This window comes from Coregonus lavaretus, assembly GCF_964263955.1.
Source record: "Coregonus lavaretus genome assembly, contig: HAP1_SCAFFOLD_932, whole genome shotgun sequence".
NCBI lineage: Eukaryota > Metazoa > Chordata > Actinopteri > Salmoniformes > Salmonidae > Coregonus > Coregonus lavaretus.
In genome coordinates, this window is record NW_028158935.1 from 108,223 (window position 1) to 121,021 (window position 12,799).

Here is a 12,799-nt window from a genome sequence, read left to right on the forward strand (position 1 = left end):
TATAGTCTGTTTGCGTCGGCCTGCCTGTCAGTCACACGCACACACACGCATGCACACACGCATGCACACACAAAAACCGCAGACACACAGCTGACTGGCGGGGCCGAATCCTTATCCCATTGGGGTTAATATGAGGCAAAACAACCCGCAGCTAGATAACAGAGTTTCTGATAAAGCTGGTGGTGTATGGGAATCAGCACAGTGGCATTGAGAAACATGGATCACAGGATTCCCTCAGTAACTGATTTTGGACAACGGACTTGAGGTTTGTGATGCATCTTTTCAATCTAGGTTACAAAAACTGTCACACCTGTTTTCTCAACCCGACTCTCCCTTCTATCTCTCTGTCTTCCCTGTCAGTCCTCTCGGTCTCCCTCTCTCTCTCCCCCCCCCATCCTCTACTACAGCAGGGTAAGTCATGTAGTGTGGGTGCCAGCATTTCTCTTTCACCTAGCAGGAACTGGCTGCAGTGGACAGGCCAGGTTCATTGAGGTGGGGCCAGAGGCCCGAGGTGTGCATTAGCAGCAGCAGCGGGGGAGGTTGGGGGGGTTCTGCTTGGCTGAGAGGGTGTCACTAGTCCTCATCAACACCCTAGCATCAGAACCGCCAACCCTCTGATTAATTCATTCGTTTATTCAAGGTCACTGCCATTAAAATGCTGAAGGTGTACTTTTACAACAGATAGTCAGTGTTCAATCAGATATGGTGTTTGTCATTGTAATGATCTTGGACTTAGCTACAGTAGTGCAGCTACCTGTAAAGGCTCGCACACATCGCACCAAATGTGGATCTAGAGTTCATCTGCCGATCGTTCAGCTCGCTGTTTTTTAGGGATCACCCGGTGTAGACTTCTTACTGCCGACATTTTCACAGATTCTACATTTAAAAATCGGTGCGCACTCTGTTCAGAGGTTCTCAGTACTCTCGGGCAGCAAATGCTACTTGTGTGTCCCTCTGCATAGGAGCGTCCGCTAAATGACAAAAATGTGGAGAGTGAGGAGTTATTGTTGAGATATCAATGTTGGTATGTAGCCTACAGTACAGTCGTGCTCAAAAGTTGTGAGAATGACACAAGTATTAGTCTTCACAAAGTTTGCTGCTTCAGTGTTTTTAGATATTTTTGTCAGATGTTACTATGGTATACTGAAGTATAATTACAAGCATTCCATAAGTGTCAAAGGCTTTTATTGACAATTACATTAAGTTTATGCAAAGAGTCTATATTTGCAGTGTTGACCCTTCTTTTTCAAGACCTCTGCAATCCGCCCTGGCATGCTGTCAATTAACTTCTGGGCCACATCCTGACTGATGGCAGCCCATTCTTGCATAATCAATGCTTGGAGTTTGTCAGAATTTGTGGGTTTTTGTTTGTCCACCCGCCTCTTGAGGATTGACCACAAGTTCTCAAATGGGATTAAGGTCTGGGGAGTTTCCTGGCCATGGACCCAAAATGTCGATGTTTTGTTCCCCGAGCCACTTAGTTATCACTTTTGCCTTATGGCAAGGTGCTCCATCATGCTGGAAAAGGCATTGTTTGTCACCAAACTGTTCTTGGATGGTTGGGAGAAGTTGCTCTCGGAGGATGTGTTGGTACCATTCTTTATTCATGGCTGTGTTCTTAAGCAAAATTGTGAGTGAGCCCACTCCCTTGGCTGAGAAGCAACCCCACACATGAATGGTCTCAGGATGCTTTACTGTTGGCATGACATAGGACTGATGGTAGCGCTCACCTTGTCTTCTCCGGACAAGCTTTTTTCCGGATGCCCCAAACAATCGGAAAGGGGATTCATCAGAGAAAATGACTTTACCCCAGTCCTCAGCAGTCCAATCCCTGTACCTTTTGCAGAATATCAGTCTGACCCTGATGTTTTTCCTGGAGAGAAGTAGCTTCCTCGCTGTCCTTCTTGACACCAGGCCATCCTCCAAAAGTCTTCGCCTCATTGCGCGTGCAGATGCACTCACACCTGCCTGCTGCCATTCCTGAGCAAGCTCTGCACTGGTGGTGCCCCGATCCCGCAGCTGAATCAACTTTAGGAGACGATCCTTGCGCTTGCTGGACTTTCTTGGGCGTCCTGAAGCCTTCTTCACAACAATTGAACCGCTCTCCTTGAAGTTCTTGATGATCCGATAAATGGTTGATTTAGGTGCAATCTTACTAGCAGCAATATCCTTGCCTGTGAAGCCCTTTTTGTGCAAAGCAATGATGACGGAACGTGTTTCCTTGCAGGTAACCATGGTTAACAGAGGAAGAACAATGATTTCAAGCACCACCCTCCTTTTAAAAGCACCCAGTCTGTTATTCTAACTCAATTAGCATGACAGAGTGATCTCTAGCCTTGTCCTCGTCAACACTCATCTGTGTTAACGAGAGAATCACTGACATGATGTCAGCTGGTCCTTTTGTGGCAGGGCTGAAATGCAGTGGAAATGTTTTTGGGGGGATTAAGTTCATTTTCATGGCAAAGAGGGACTTTGCAATTAATTGCAATTCATCTGATCACTCTTCATAACATTCTAGAGTATATATATAAATTGCCTTCATAAATACTGAGGCAGCAGACTTTGTGAAAATATATATTTGTGTCATTCTCAAAACTTTTGGCCACGACTGTACAGCCTGTCCATCGAATTAATGACGGCCAATGCCATTACTGCAAAGCTGCTGAACCACACTGCTGTATTTCTATGAAGAGGACCTCTGGTATGTTCAGTCATAGAAATAGAATGACTAGAACAGGCTTCCCCATTCAAGTCAATGATTAGTTATATTCATTATTTTTCTATGTATTCAGTAGTACTGCATCATAACGGTTATCACATGATTCATTGAAGGAAACCTATTTTTGCTAGAAAATATCTCTTTTATCGCTGATTTCCTTGTGAACTGAACCAACCTGTCAGACTGGGCGCCCTTGTCTATGCCATAGGTCTACGCAGTACAACATCACCTCCGCCTGGCCAGTCTACAGAATTACAACTACCATACCACTGATTTGACTTCACTTTGTCTTGTACAATAGCACCACTTGTTGGACACCTAGTCAGGTCTCTTAGAGACGTAGTGGTTGAAGGCCCAGTGCAGTCAAAATTCAGTTTTTCCTGTGTTTTATATCATTGTATAACAGCTGATGAAACTAACACTGGAAAAGTGTGAAAACATTTGATCAGTGTTATTTCCTGGAGTTGCTGACCAATAACAAAAAGTTCAAAACCTCTCTGCCAATGACAGCTAGTTTTCCGTTTTCCTTTTCCCACAGAAAACTCCCAGACAGCCCTAGCAAAATTCTTGCTTGAGAAATAGTTTTTTCATAAAAAACTATTTTTGCCCATTTTAATGTAAATCTATTACACTAACCAGGTTTCCATACAACCTTTATATGCGAGCAAAGTACATGTCGGATTAAAAAAATGTAATGACAGGCCTAACAGAAACAGAAAATGTTTCGGTAAACTTTCCAAATGTCGACAAAACACGCTAGACAAGGTGGGATCTTTTTGCGTCTGTAAAATGTATAATGCGAGAAATGTCGGTTGAAACGCTTTTATGTGGAAATATTGATATTATAACCATTATATTGACGTAAACTTGGAGTCGCGATGACATGTTGTGTGGTCCTCCCACTACGACTCGTTGAGAAAGCATGCAGTTTATTAGGTTACAGATAAAGTCAGTTATGATTAACTTCACAGGCTGGTGAAAGTGCAAGGTGATGAGCTTGGTGCTCCTTTCCAATAAATATTGAGGGTCTTATTCTGGTGACATGATCAAATCAAATCAAATGTTATTGGTCACATGCGCCGAATACAACAGGTGCAGACATTACAGTGAAATGCTTACTTACAGCCCTTAACCAACAGTGCATTTATTTTAAACAAAAAAGTAAGAATAAAACAACAACAAAAAAAGTGTTGAGAAAAAAAAGAGCAGAAGTAAAATAAAGTGACAGTAGGGAGGCTATATATACAGTAAAATAAAGTGACAGTAGGGAGGCTATATATACACAGGGGGGTACCGTTGCAGAGTCAATGTGCGGGGGCACCGGCTAGTTGAGGTAGTTGAGGTAATATGTACATGTGGGTAGAGTTAAAGTGACTATGCATAAATACTTACTTAACAGAGTAGCAGCAGCGTAAAAAGGATGGGGTGGGGGGGCAGTGCAAATAGTCCGGGTAGCCATGATTAGCTGTTCAGGAGTCTTATGGCTTGGGGGTAGAAGCTGTTGAGAAGTCTTTTGGACCTAGACTTGGCACTCCGGTACCGCTTGCCGTGCGGTAGCAGAGAGAACAGTCTATGACTAGGGTGGCTGGAGTCTTTGACAATTTTGAGGGCCTTCCTCTGACACCGCCTGGTATAGAGGTCCTGGATGGCAGGGAGCTTTGCCCCAGTGATGTACTGGGCCGTACGCACTACCCTCTGTAGTGCCTTGCGGTCAGAGGCCAAGCAGTTGCCATACCAGGCGGTGATGCAACCAGTCAGGATGCTCTCGATGGTGCAGCTGTAGAATTTTTTTGAGGATCTGAGGACCCATGCCAAATCTTTTTAGTCTCCTGAGGGGGAATAGGCTTTGTCGTGCCCTCTTCACGACTGTCTTGGTGTGTTTGGACCATGATAGTTCGTTGGTGATGTGGACACCAAGGAACTTGAAGCTCTCAACCTGTTCCACTACAGCCCCGTCGATGAGAATGGGGGCGTGCTCAGTCCTCTTTTTTTTCCTGTAGTCCACAATCATCTCCTTTGTCTTGGTCACGTTGAGGGAGAGGTTGTTGTCCTGGCACCACACGGCCAGATCTCTGACCTCCTCCCTATAGGCTGTCTCATCGTTGTCGGTGATCAGGCCTACCACTGTTGTGTCGTCGGCAAACTTAATGATGGTGTTGGAGTCGTGCCTGGCCATGCAGTCATGGGTGAACAGAGAGTACAGGAGGGGACTGAGCACGCACCCCTGAGGGGCCCCCGTGTTGAGGATCAGTGTGGCAGATGTGTTGTTACCTACCCTTACCACCTGGGGGCGGCCCGTCAGGAAGTCCAGGATCCAGTTGCAGAGGGAGGTGTTTAGTCCCAGGATCCTTAGCTTAGTGATGAGCTTAGAGGGCACTATGGTGTTGAATGCTGAGCTGTAGTCAATGAATAGCATTCTCACGTAGGTGTTCCTCTTGTCCAGGTGGGAAAGGGCAGTGTGGAGTGCGATAGAGATTGCATCATCTGTGGATCTGTTGGGGCGGTATGCAAATTGGAGTGGGTCTAGGGTTTCTGGGATTATGCTGTTGATGTGAGCCATGACCAGTCTTTCAAAGCACTTCATGGCTACAGATGTCAGTGCTACGGGTCGGTAGTCATTTAGGCAGGTTATCTTAGAGTTCTTGGGCACGGGGACTATGGTGGTCTGCTTGAAACATGTTGGTATTACAGACTCAGTCAGGGACATGTTGAAAATGTCAGTGAAGACACTTGCCAGTTGGTCAGCACATGCTCGGAGTACACGTCCTGGTAATCCGTCTGGCCCTGCGGCCTTGTGAATGTTGACCTGCTTAAAAGTCTTACTCACATCGGCTACGGAGAGCGTGATCACATAGTCGTCCGGAACAGCTGGTGCTCTCATGCATGCTTCAGTGTTGCTTGCCTCGAAGCGAGCATAGAAGTGGTTTAGCTCGTCTGGTAGGCTTGTGTCACTGGGCAGCTCGCGGCTGTGCTTCCCTTTGTAGTCTGTAATAGTTTTCAAGCCCTGCCACATCCGACGAGCGTCAGAGCCAGTGTAGTATGATTCAATCTTAGACCTGTATTGACTCTTTGCCTGTTTGATGGTTCGTCTGAGGTCATAGCGGGATTTCTTATAAGCGTCCGGGTTAGAGTCCCGTTCCTTGAAAGCGGCAGCTCTACCCTTTAGCTCAGTGCGGATGTTTCCTGTAATCCATGGCTTCTGGTTGGGGTATGTACGTACGGTCACTGTGGGGACGACATCATCGATGCACTTATTGATGAAGCCAGTGACTGATGTGGTGTACTCCTCAATGCTGTCTGAAGAATCCCGGAACATGTTCCAGTCTGTGCTAGCAAAACAGTCCTGTAGCTTAGCATCTGCGTCATCTGACCACTTTTTTATTAACCGAATCACTGGTGCTTCCTGCTTCAGTTTTTGCTTATAAGCAGGAATCAGGAGGATAGAGTTATGGTCAGATTTGCCAAATGGAGGGCGAGGGAGAGCTTTGTATGCGTCTCTGTGTGTGGAGTAAAGGTGGTCTAGAGTTTTTTTCCCTCTGGTTGCACATTTAACATGCTGGTAGAAATTAGGTAGAACGGATTTAAGTTTCCCTGCATTAAAGTCCCCGGCTACTAGGAGCGCTGCATCTGGATGAGCGTTTTCCTGTTGATTAATGGCCTTGTACAACTCATTCAGTGCAATCTTAATGCCAGCATTGGTTTGTGGTGGTAAATAGACAGCTATGAAAAATATAGATGAAAACTCTCTTGGTAAATAGTGTGGTCTACAGCTTATCATAAGATACTCTACCTCAGGCGAGCAAAACCTCAGGCGAGCAAAACCTCAGGCGAGCAAAAAATCATCGACGCTTGGCTACAGTTTGACCAATAAAAATAATCTTGCTCTTTTGTCCATAATCATCTGTCGCAAATTGGATGGAAACCTAGCTAGTAAAGTACTTAACTGTTAGCCTTAAATGATTTTATAAAATATAAAACAGCTGCATTGGAAAAGAGGGGAGTAAACGCTGAACACTGACGTAAACGATAACAACGCTATTATAGCATAACGTGAGTCAACAACATTCCCCAAATTAAAAAGGTGTGTAAATGGCATTTAGGCTATGCTTTGTGGAGTGGATAGTATATCATTTTAGTGTAATCTACCTGCGGTTGGCCCTCTTCCCTCTGTCCTCCTCGCTGGGGTCTGTACTCTTCTTCTTCTTCTCCTCCTCCTTCATCTTCTTCAGCTTCTTAGAGATCCTCTCCCTCATTTCCTGCCTCTCATCAGAGTCATACTCCTCTTCATCACCATCCGCATCTCCCTCCGCAGCCTCATCATCCTCACCCTGAACACGAGAGAGAGAGAGAGAGATGAGAGAAAGCATGGAGAACACTCAGAGCAAAGGTGTTTTCCAACAAGTGGAGTGGAATGCATTATAACGTGATGCATGGTGTCTTCATTGAACAGACAACATGAAGGAATAAGAGCATACCTCTGCTGCTTCTCCAGCTGCACCTTTGGCTTTTTTCCTTCGAACACAAGACAAATAGATTCAGATAAATATTTATTAAATATTAACTCATTAATTTATTAATTGTCCAAACAAGATAAGTTGAGGCAGCAGAGCAAGGTGTCTGTACTGCGTCTCAGTGTACTGACTTGTTGACTGCGGGGACAGAGCTCAGCAGTGGATCATCCTTCAGCAGGTCATGACTGCTTTTGCTTTTCCCTTTCAGTGTCTGGATGAAAAGAAACAACGTGTGTGTGTGTATATATCTGACTGACACAGACGGGGTGACATAATACATAAGATGGCGAGCTTGATTTTAAGTGCAGAATAAGAATAACACTGCTCATGTTATAATTACCTGGCTGACTTGAGTTACCATTTCCTCGTCCTCCTCAGCTTCCTCTCCGAATGACAACAGACTAAAGTTCCTGACAAAACAAGTATGGTCGACCGTTCATAACTACAGTGCCACGCTTCCAAGTCAGCAACAGATTGAGAGTGAGTAGCAGAGAAAGAGTGTATAGTAGTAAATGAATGACCTACTTTGTTGCTTTGGACTGAGATTTCTTTCCCTCTTTTTTGTCTTCATCCTTTTTGGATTTTTTTGTTTCACGTGGAATGATGTCATCGAAGGGAGAATGTAACACCTGCAGAGAAACATTACAAAGATTTAAGGAAACAGAGTCTGACGGAATTGGAACAAATGCAAAACAAATGAATGGTCAAAGTGATAAAATACTATTGTGTGATGTAAACCCATAACCCCATATGGGCCCAGTGTAGCTCAGTTGGTAGAGCATGGCGCTTGCAACGCCAGAGTTGTGGGTTCGATTCCCACGGGGGGCCAGTATGGAAAAAAACATTATTTTTTTTATGTATGCACTCACTAACTGTAAGTCGCTCTGGATAAGAGCGTCTGCTAAATGACCAAAATGTCAAATGTAAATAACAAGCCATACCTCAGTGGTTCGTATCTTGTGTGGATTTAAAGGTCTTTCCTCCTGATCACATTCCACTTCTGCTAACCTGAGCATGTTGTACACTGTATCACCTGTCACCTGCATTGAGGAAAGGAAGATGAATTTACAGGACAAGATGGCTTCTAGAATATATGTTTGATGCAATTAGAATTGAGTTGGCTCTGATTACAAATGCTGCATACTAAAAGCTTTACAAGATGTAAAGATGCATGGATCTTCTTTTGCCGTTTTACCTTTCCAAAGATGGTGTGTTTGTTGTTGAGCTCATCTGCCCGGCCCAGGGTGAAGAAGAACTGGCTGCCGTTGTCATGGGGCCCTGCGTTGGCCATGGCAACCAGGCCTCGTCTGTTGAAGCGCAGTCTGGAGTGGAACTCGTCCTGAGAACAGGGGACAGAACCAACAGCAAAACAAGAATCAGCCCCACTGTTTCATCGTTAGTAACAGTAGTATGGGTGAGCTGGCAAAGGTTCCAAGTAGAAGAATTCCGTTTATGTCTAGTCTAGTCTATCTTTTTGGGGGGGGTTGAACATGATCAGAGATAATGAGGTGATGGAGACAGTGAAAACTTACCTTGAATGGCCGTCCATAAATGGACTCTCCCCCTGTCCCGGTGCCTGTGGGATCTCCTCCTTGGACAATGAACTCTGGCACCACTCTATGGAACGGTGTTCCATCATAGTAGCCTGAGGAAGAGAACAGTACATATTTGCAATAAGATGGTGCGGAATGTGACATGATGAGAATATATAATAAGTACATCAGTATTGTTGACTGACTTTGCATTCTAACCTGCTTGATATAATCAGTCAGTCCTCCTTACCTTCCAGACATAACTGGACAAAGTTTCTGGCGGCCTTGGGAGCCTCTTTGGACCACAGCTCAATGTCGATGTCACCAGCTGAGGTCTTGATCAGAACCTGAAGCGGAGAAGGATATCAATTTACACCACTTCATCACAAAAAAATCTGCCTGGCTTGACAGAATGGTAGTTCTGCAGTGCATACTGAGTGAGTGGGCATAACATAGGTGGAATGATAGAGAATGCTTGCCTGGAAACCCGACATTGAATTGCATTGAATTCTATGTCAGGCAGAAATGAGTGTTTGAATCAGGAAAGTTTCCTCTCACGACCTCTACAAGCCAGAATGTTGAATAAAATGATATTTTAACATACTTTACCGGTTGTCCGTGCAGCAGTCATTTTGGCGGTAGGAATGAGACAATATATCCACAGGAAAGTACAATTACATCAACTTTTCAAAGTGCTGGTAGTGCATTCAGATTTCTAGCAGAACCATGTAAACACGTGCACGGCAAGTACGCATGCATCTCGTGCATGTATTTTTATCTTGTGCATTTGCTTCAGGTGATAGAAATCTGAACGCACTACCAGCGCTTTGAAATATGTATGTAATTATACTTTCCTGTTGATATATTGTCTCACATCCCTACTGCCAAAAGGACCAACCGCACGGACAACGGGTAAAGTAAGTTAAAATATAATTTTATTCAACATTCTGGCTTGTAGAGGTCGTAAGAGTAAACTTTCCTGATACAAACGCTCATTTCTGCCCAATGTAGAATTCAATGCAATTCAACGTCGGGTTTCCAGGCAAAGATAATTTGTCCTGTATGATCATAGTGTATCATGCAAGCCATTGTAGTGACAGTGAGATATTAATGTACTTCATGAAATAATAATAGGGTCTTCAGGGGAACAAATTACAGCCAGGAATTATGATAAGCATGCTCGCGCTCACCTTTCCGTTTGACGGAGGCTCTTGAATGTAGATGTTGCTCATTCTGTCGTTGAGATTAACGAACAACTAGAAATCGAAAATCCGTTATCTGTATTTTCTGCAGTACAATAGATAGCTAATGTACTTTTTTTTTCGAGAATTCACCACTGAGTGGTTTGCAAAGATTTAGCAAATTAGAGATGAATGTCTACATTTGTTGCTAACCCAGATCACTGTCAACCGCCATGTTGTTAAAACATGGGTGCTTTATTTACCTCGAATCAATGGGGGGGGGGGTATTTGCCAAGTCAATGCTTGGAAGCATTTTCCCCTAATATTAGTTCGAGGGTGATATTTTTCAAATATTAACTAACTATTATTGAATATTTGTATGAAAATATGACAAATCTGTGAAAATATAGATTAATCATTATTTTCATATTCACCCCTAAAATGTTTGGTTTGGTCCGTGTGTTACATTGTAAACAACCCCACTAAAACATTGTACAGAACATAAGTTAGCTAGAAGGAGGCTGGCACATTTATCTCGAGAAAACCCTCATTATGAAAGATTTATGAAAAAGAAGAGAGTCAAAAATAATAGTAAGCGAGGATTCTTTCTCAAGTATTGAGCCAAATGTGGTTTTACCAAAGACGGTACAGGGTACTAACCAGTTGATGATTCCTACCGGAGCTATTTTGTAGAGGACCCACAGGGAACTTTGTGGTTCGAAATGTATCAACGCAACAAGGTTTTTGTCAATAAAGTGTGATAATGGCTGCATCAGGTATGTTTGATCCAACTTAAAACTCATCGGTTTTCATATTATAATGGCAATTGGAGGTAGCTAGCTATAGCCTAACTATCGAATAGTTGCTTTTTTATGGAACTAATGGACTGCAAGGTTAGCTAGCTTAGCACCTCTGATTAGCTAGCATGATTGTGCTCAATGTTTAGATAGCTAGCTAAAGTTATTTCGATAATAGTTTGTGTATGTCAGTTCAGCTTCCCTATTCATTTGATAACAGTTGTGTTATGTTATAGCTAGTCTCCATGTGAATCATAGAAGGAATCCGATTGTTTTAGGCGTGGAATATACAGGCCTACGTTTTTGCTACACATCAACAAAGGAAGAAGTTGTCCAATTTCTAAATTATTTGATTTCTCACTTCATTTGCAGGTCCCAATAAGGACATCAGAGCTGGGTGCAAGAAATGTGGTTATCGTAAGTCATCTTTATTGCTTATATCATGTCTCTAACTCTACATATTCAATCCTTGTGAATACAGTTACAGCATGTTATTTGCTGTCCCCTGACCCCTGAGTGTGTCATAATCATACTGTGCTACATACATCTTCTCTCTAAAGTACTTCCCTTCATTACTCACTTCTGTACCTTTGTCATTTTATCAGCGGGCCACCTGACGTTCGAGTGCCGTAACTTTGTGCGTGTGGACCCCCGGAAAGACATTGTCCTGGACGTGAGCAGTACAAGCAGCGAAGAGAGTACGGAGGACGAGCAGGAGGATCTGCCTAACGACAAGCTGGGCCGGGGAGGAAAAGACTCAAAAGGTCAATACAGTACAACAGACAATGTTTTATTTTATTTAACCTTTCTTTTATCAGGGAGTCATACTGAGACCACAGTCTATTTTACAGATGTGCCTTGAATTACAGAAATTACAGAAAAGACACACATCAAAATATAAATACAAAATGCAAGCAGAAAGAAAAACAGTCATAAAAAACAAACACATTCATCCGTACTAAAGTCCTCAATCAGCTTTCTGAATTGTCCTAGATGCACCAAAACATCAAATTTAAGAACATTTTGAAGCTTGTTCCACAAATAACAGAACAATAGTTATGTCATAACAGACTTAGCACTGCTGCATTACTCTGTTATAACACACACAGTTATATGACCTAGTCCCTGCTAGTTATTTATCAATCCTTGGCTTCCATCACCTGTGTTGTGCTCACTTTTATTCAAGTGTTTTTTTGTCTGAATGGTTTTGTGTATTTGTCCTGATTGCTGTAGGTTCCCATGAGGACGCCAGGAAAGTTAAACACAAGAGGAGGAAAAGTAAAGACAGAAAGTCTGAAAGAAAGAGGTACGTCACATTGTCTTTTAATTCCAGTATCTATGAGAAATAATTATGTTTAGTCTCAGTGGTGTTGTATGTTTAATAACTGTGGATGTTGTCATTTTCTGCAGGTCCTTTTCATCGAGTGACGAAGAGGGGAGCAAGAAGAGAAAGAAACACAAAAGCCACAAGAAAAAGGGCAAGAAGGAAAAGAAGGATTGTCACAAGAAGAAGCAGAAGAAGAAACATGAATCTTCCTCAACTGACAGCTCCAGCAGGTCATCTGACACTGATTGAGAAGATGGAACATTTAGGGACAGATTTACTGAGTATTTGCACCTGTCATTTTACAGAGGAATCAAACTAAGACATTAAATTGTATTTAGACACACTTTACCATAATATGTTATACCCTTTTCTTAAACTTTAATTTGATATTTTGTTCTATGTTTTATGTCCTATGGAAAGTAATAGGTGCAGACACAGAGTGTATCTGGCCCTTGCGTTTCACAGATTCAAGGACCATGCGTAAGTCTGGTCAATATAGCCTCTGCTACAAATGAAACAATGGACCCACATTTACTGTTACTTTTTTGACTTTGGTGAACACTGAATGTTTTTTTTTTTTTGTTATTGATGGAATTTGTTATTAAAGGTATTCTATACATAACAAGCTTGTAGATTATCTGATTTATTAGCAAACCGTCTGAACGTTTTATTTTCCAAGTGTTGATCTTTTAAGTAAGGTACCAGAATGGAAAAGGCAGAAGAAAGAAAGGA

The 12,799-nt window shown here is 42.8% G+C and overlaps 2 protein-coding genes across 2 annotated transcripts in view; one reads left to right on the forward strand and one right to left on the reverse strand.

The window, feature by feature from the left end:
- cwc27 (CWC27 spliceosome associated cyclophilin) overlaps positions 1–10,200 on the reverse strand; it is a 51,594-nt gene extending 41,394 nt beyond the window's left edge. The window contains exons 1-10 of the mRNA XM_084197713.1: positions 9,953–10,200; positions 9,013–9,109; positions 8,763–8,875; positions 8,426–8,569; positions 8,172–8,270; positions 7,756–7,859; positions 7,571–7,640; positions 7,362–7,441; positions 7,195–7,231; positions 6,866–7,047 (exon numbers count right to left, since the gene is read on the reverse strand). Coding sequence (XP_084053839.1) covers positions 6,866–7,047; positions 7,195–7,231; positions 7,362–7,441; positions 7,571–7,640; positions 7,756–7,859; positions 8,172–8,270; positions 8,426–8,569; positions 8,763–8,875; positions 9,013–9,109; positions 9,953–9,994 — 968 coding nt within the window. The 5' untranslated portion in view covers positions 9,995–10,200. The remainder of the gene's footprint in view (positions 1–6,865; positions 7,048–7,194; positions 7,232–7,361; positions 7,442–7,570; positions 7,641–7,755; positions 7,860–8,171; positions 8,271–8,425; positions 8,570–8,762; positions 8,876–9,012; positions 9,110–9,952) is intronic.
- Positions 10,201–10,437: 237 nt separating this feature from the next.
- On the forward strand, positions 10,438–12,687 carry LOC311123448 (protein SREK1IP1-like). Its single transcript, XM_084197712.1, has 5 exons — positions 10,438–10,719; positions 11,113–11,157; positions 11,346–11,504; positions 11,974–12,046; positions 12,151–12,687. The coding sequence occupies exons 1-5, from the start codon at positions 10,707–10,709 to the stop codon at positions 12,314–12,316; spliced, it is 456 nt and encodes a 151-aa protein (XP_084053838.1). The 5' UTR covers positions 10,438–10,706; the 3' UTR covers positions 12,317–12,687.
- The last annotated feature ends 112 nt before the right edge of the window (positions 12,688–12,799 follow it).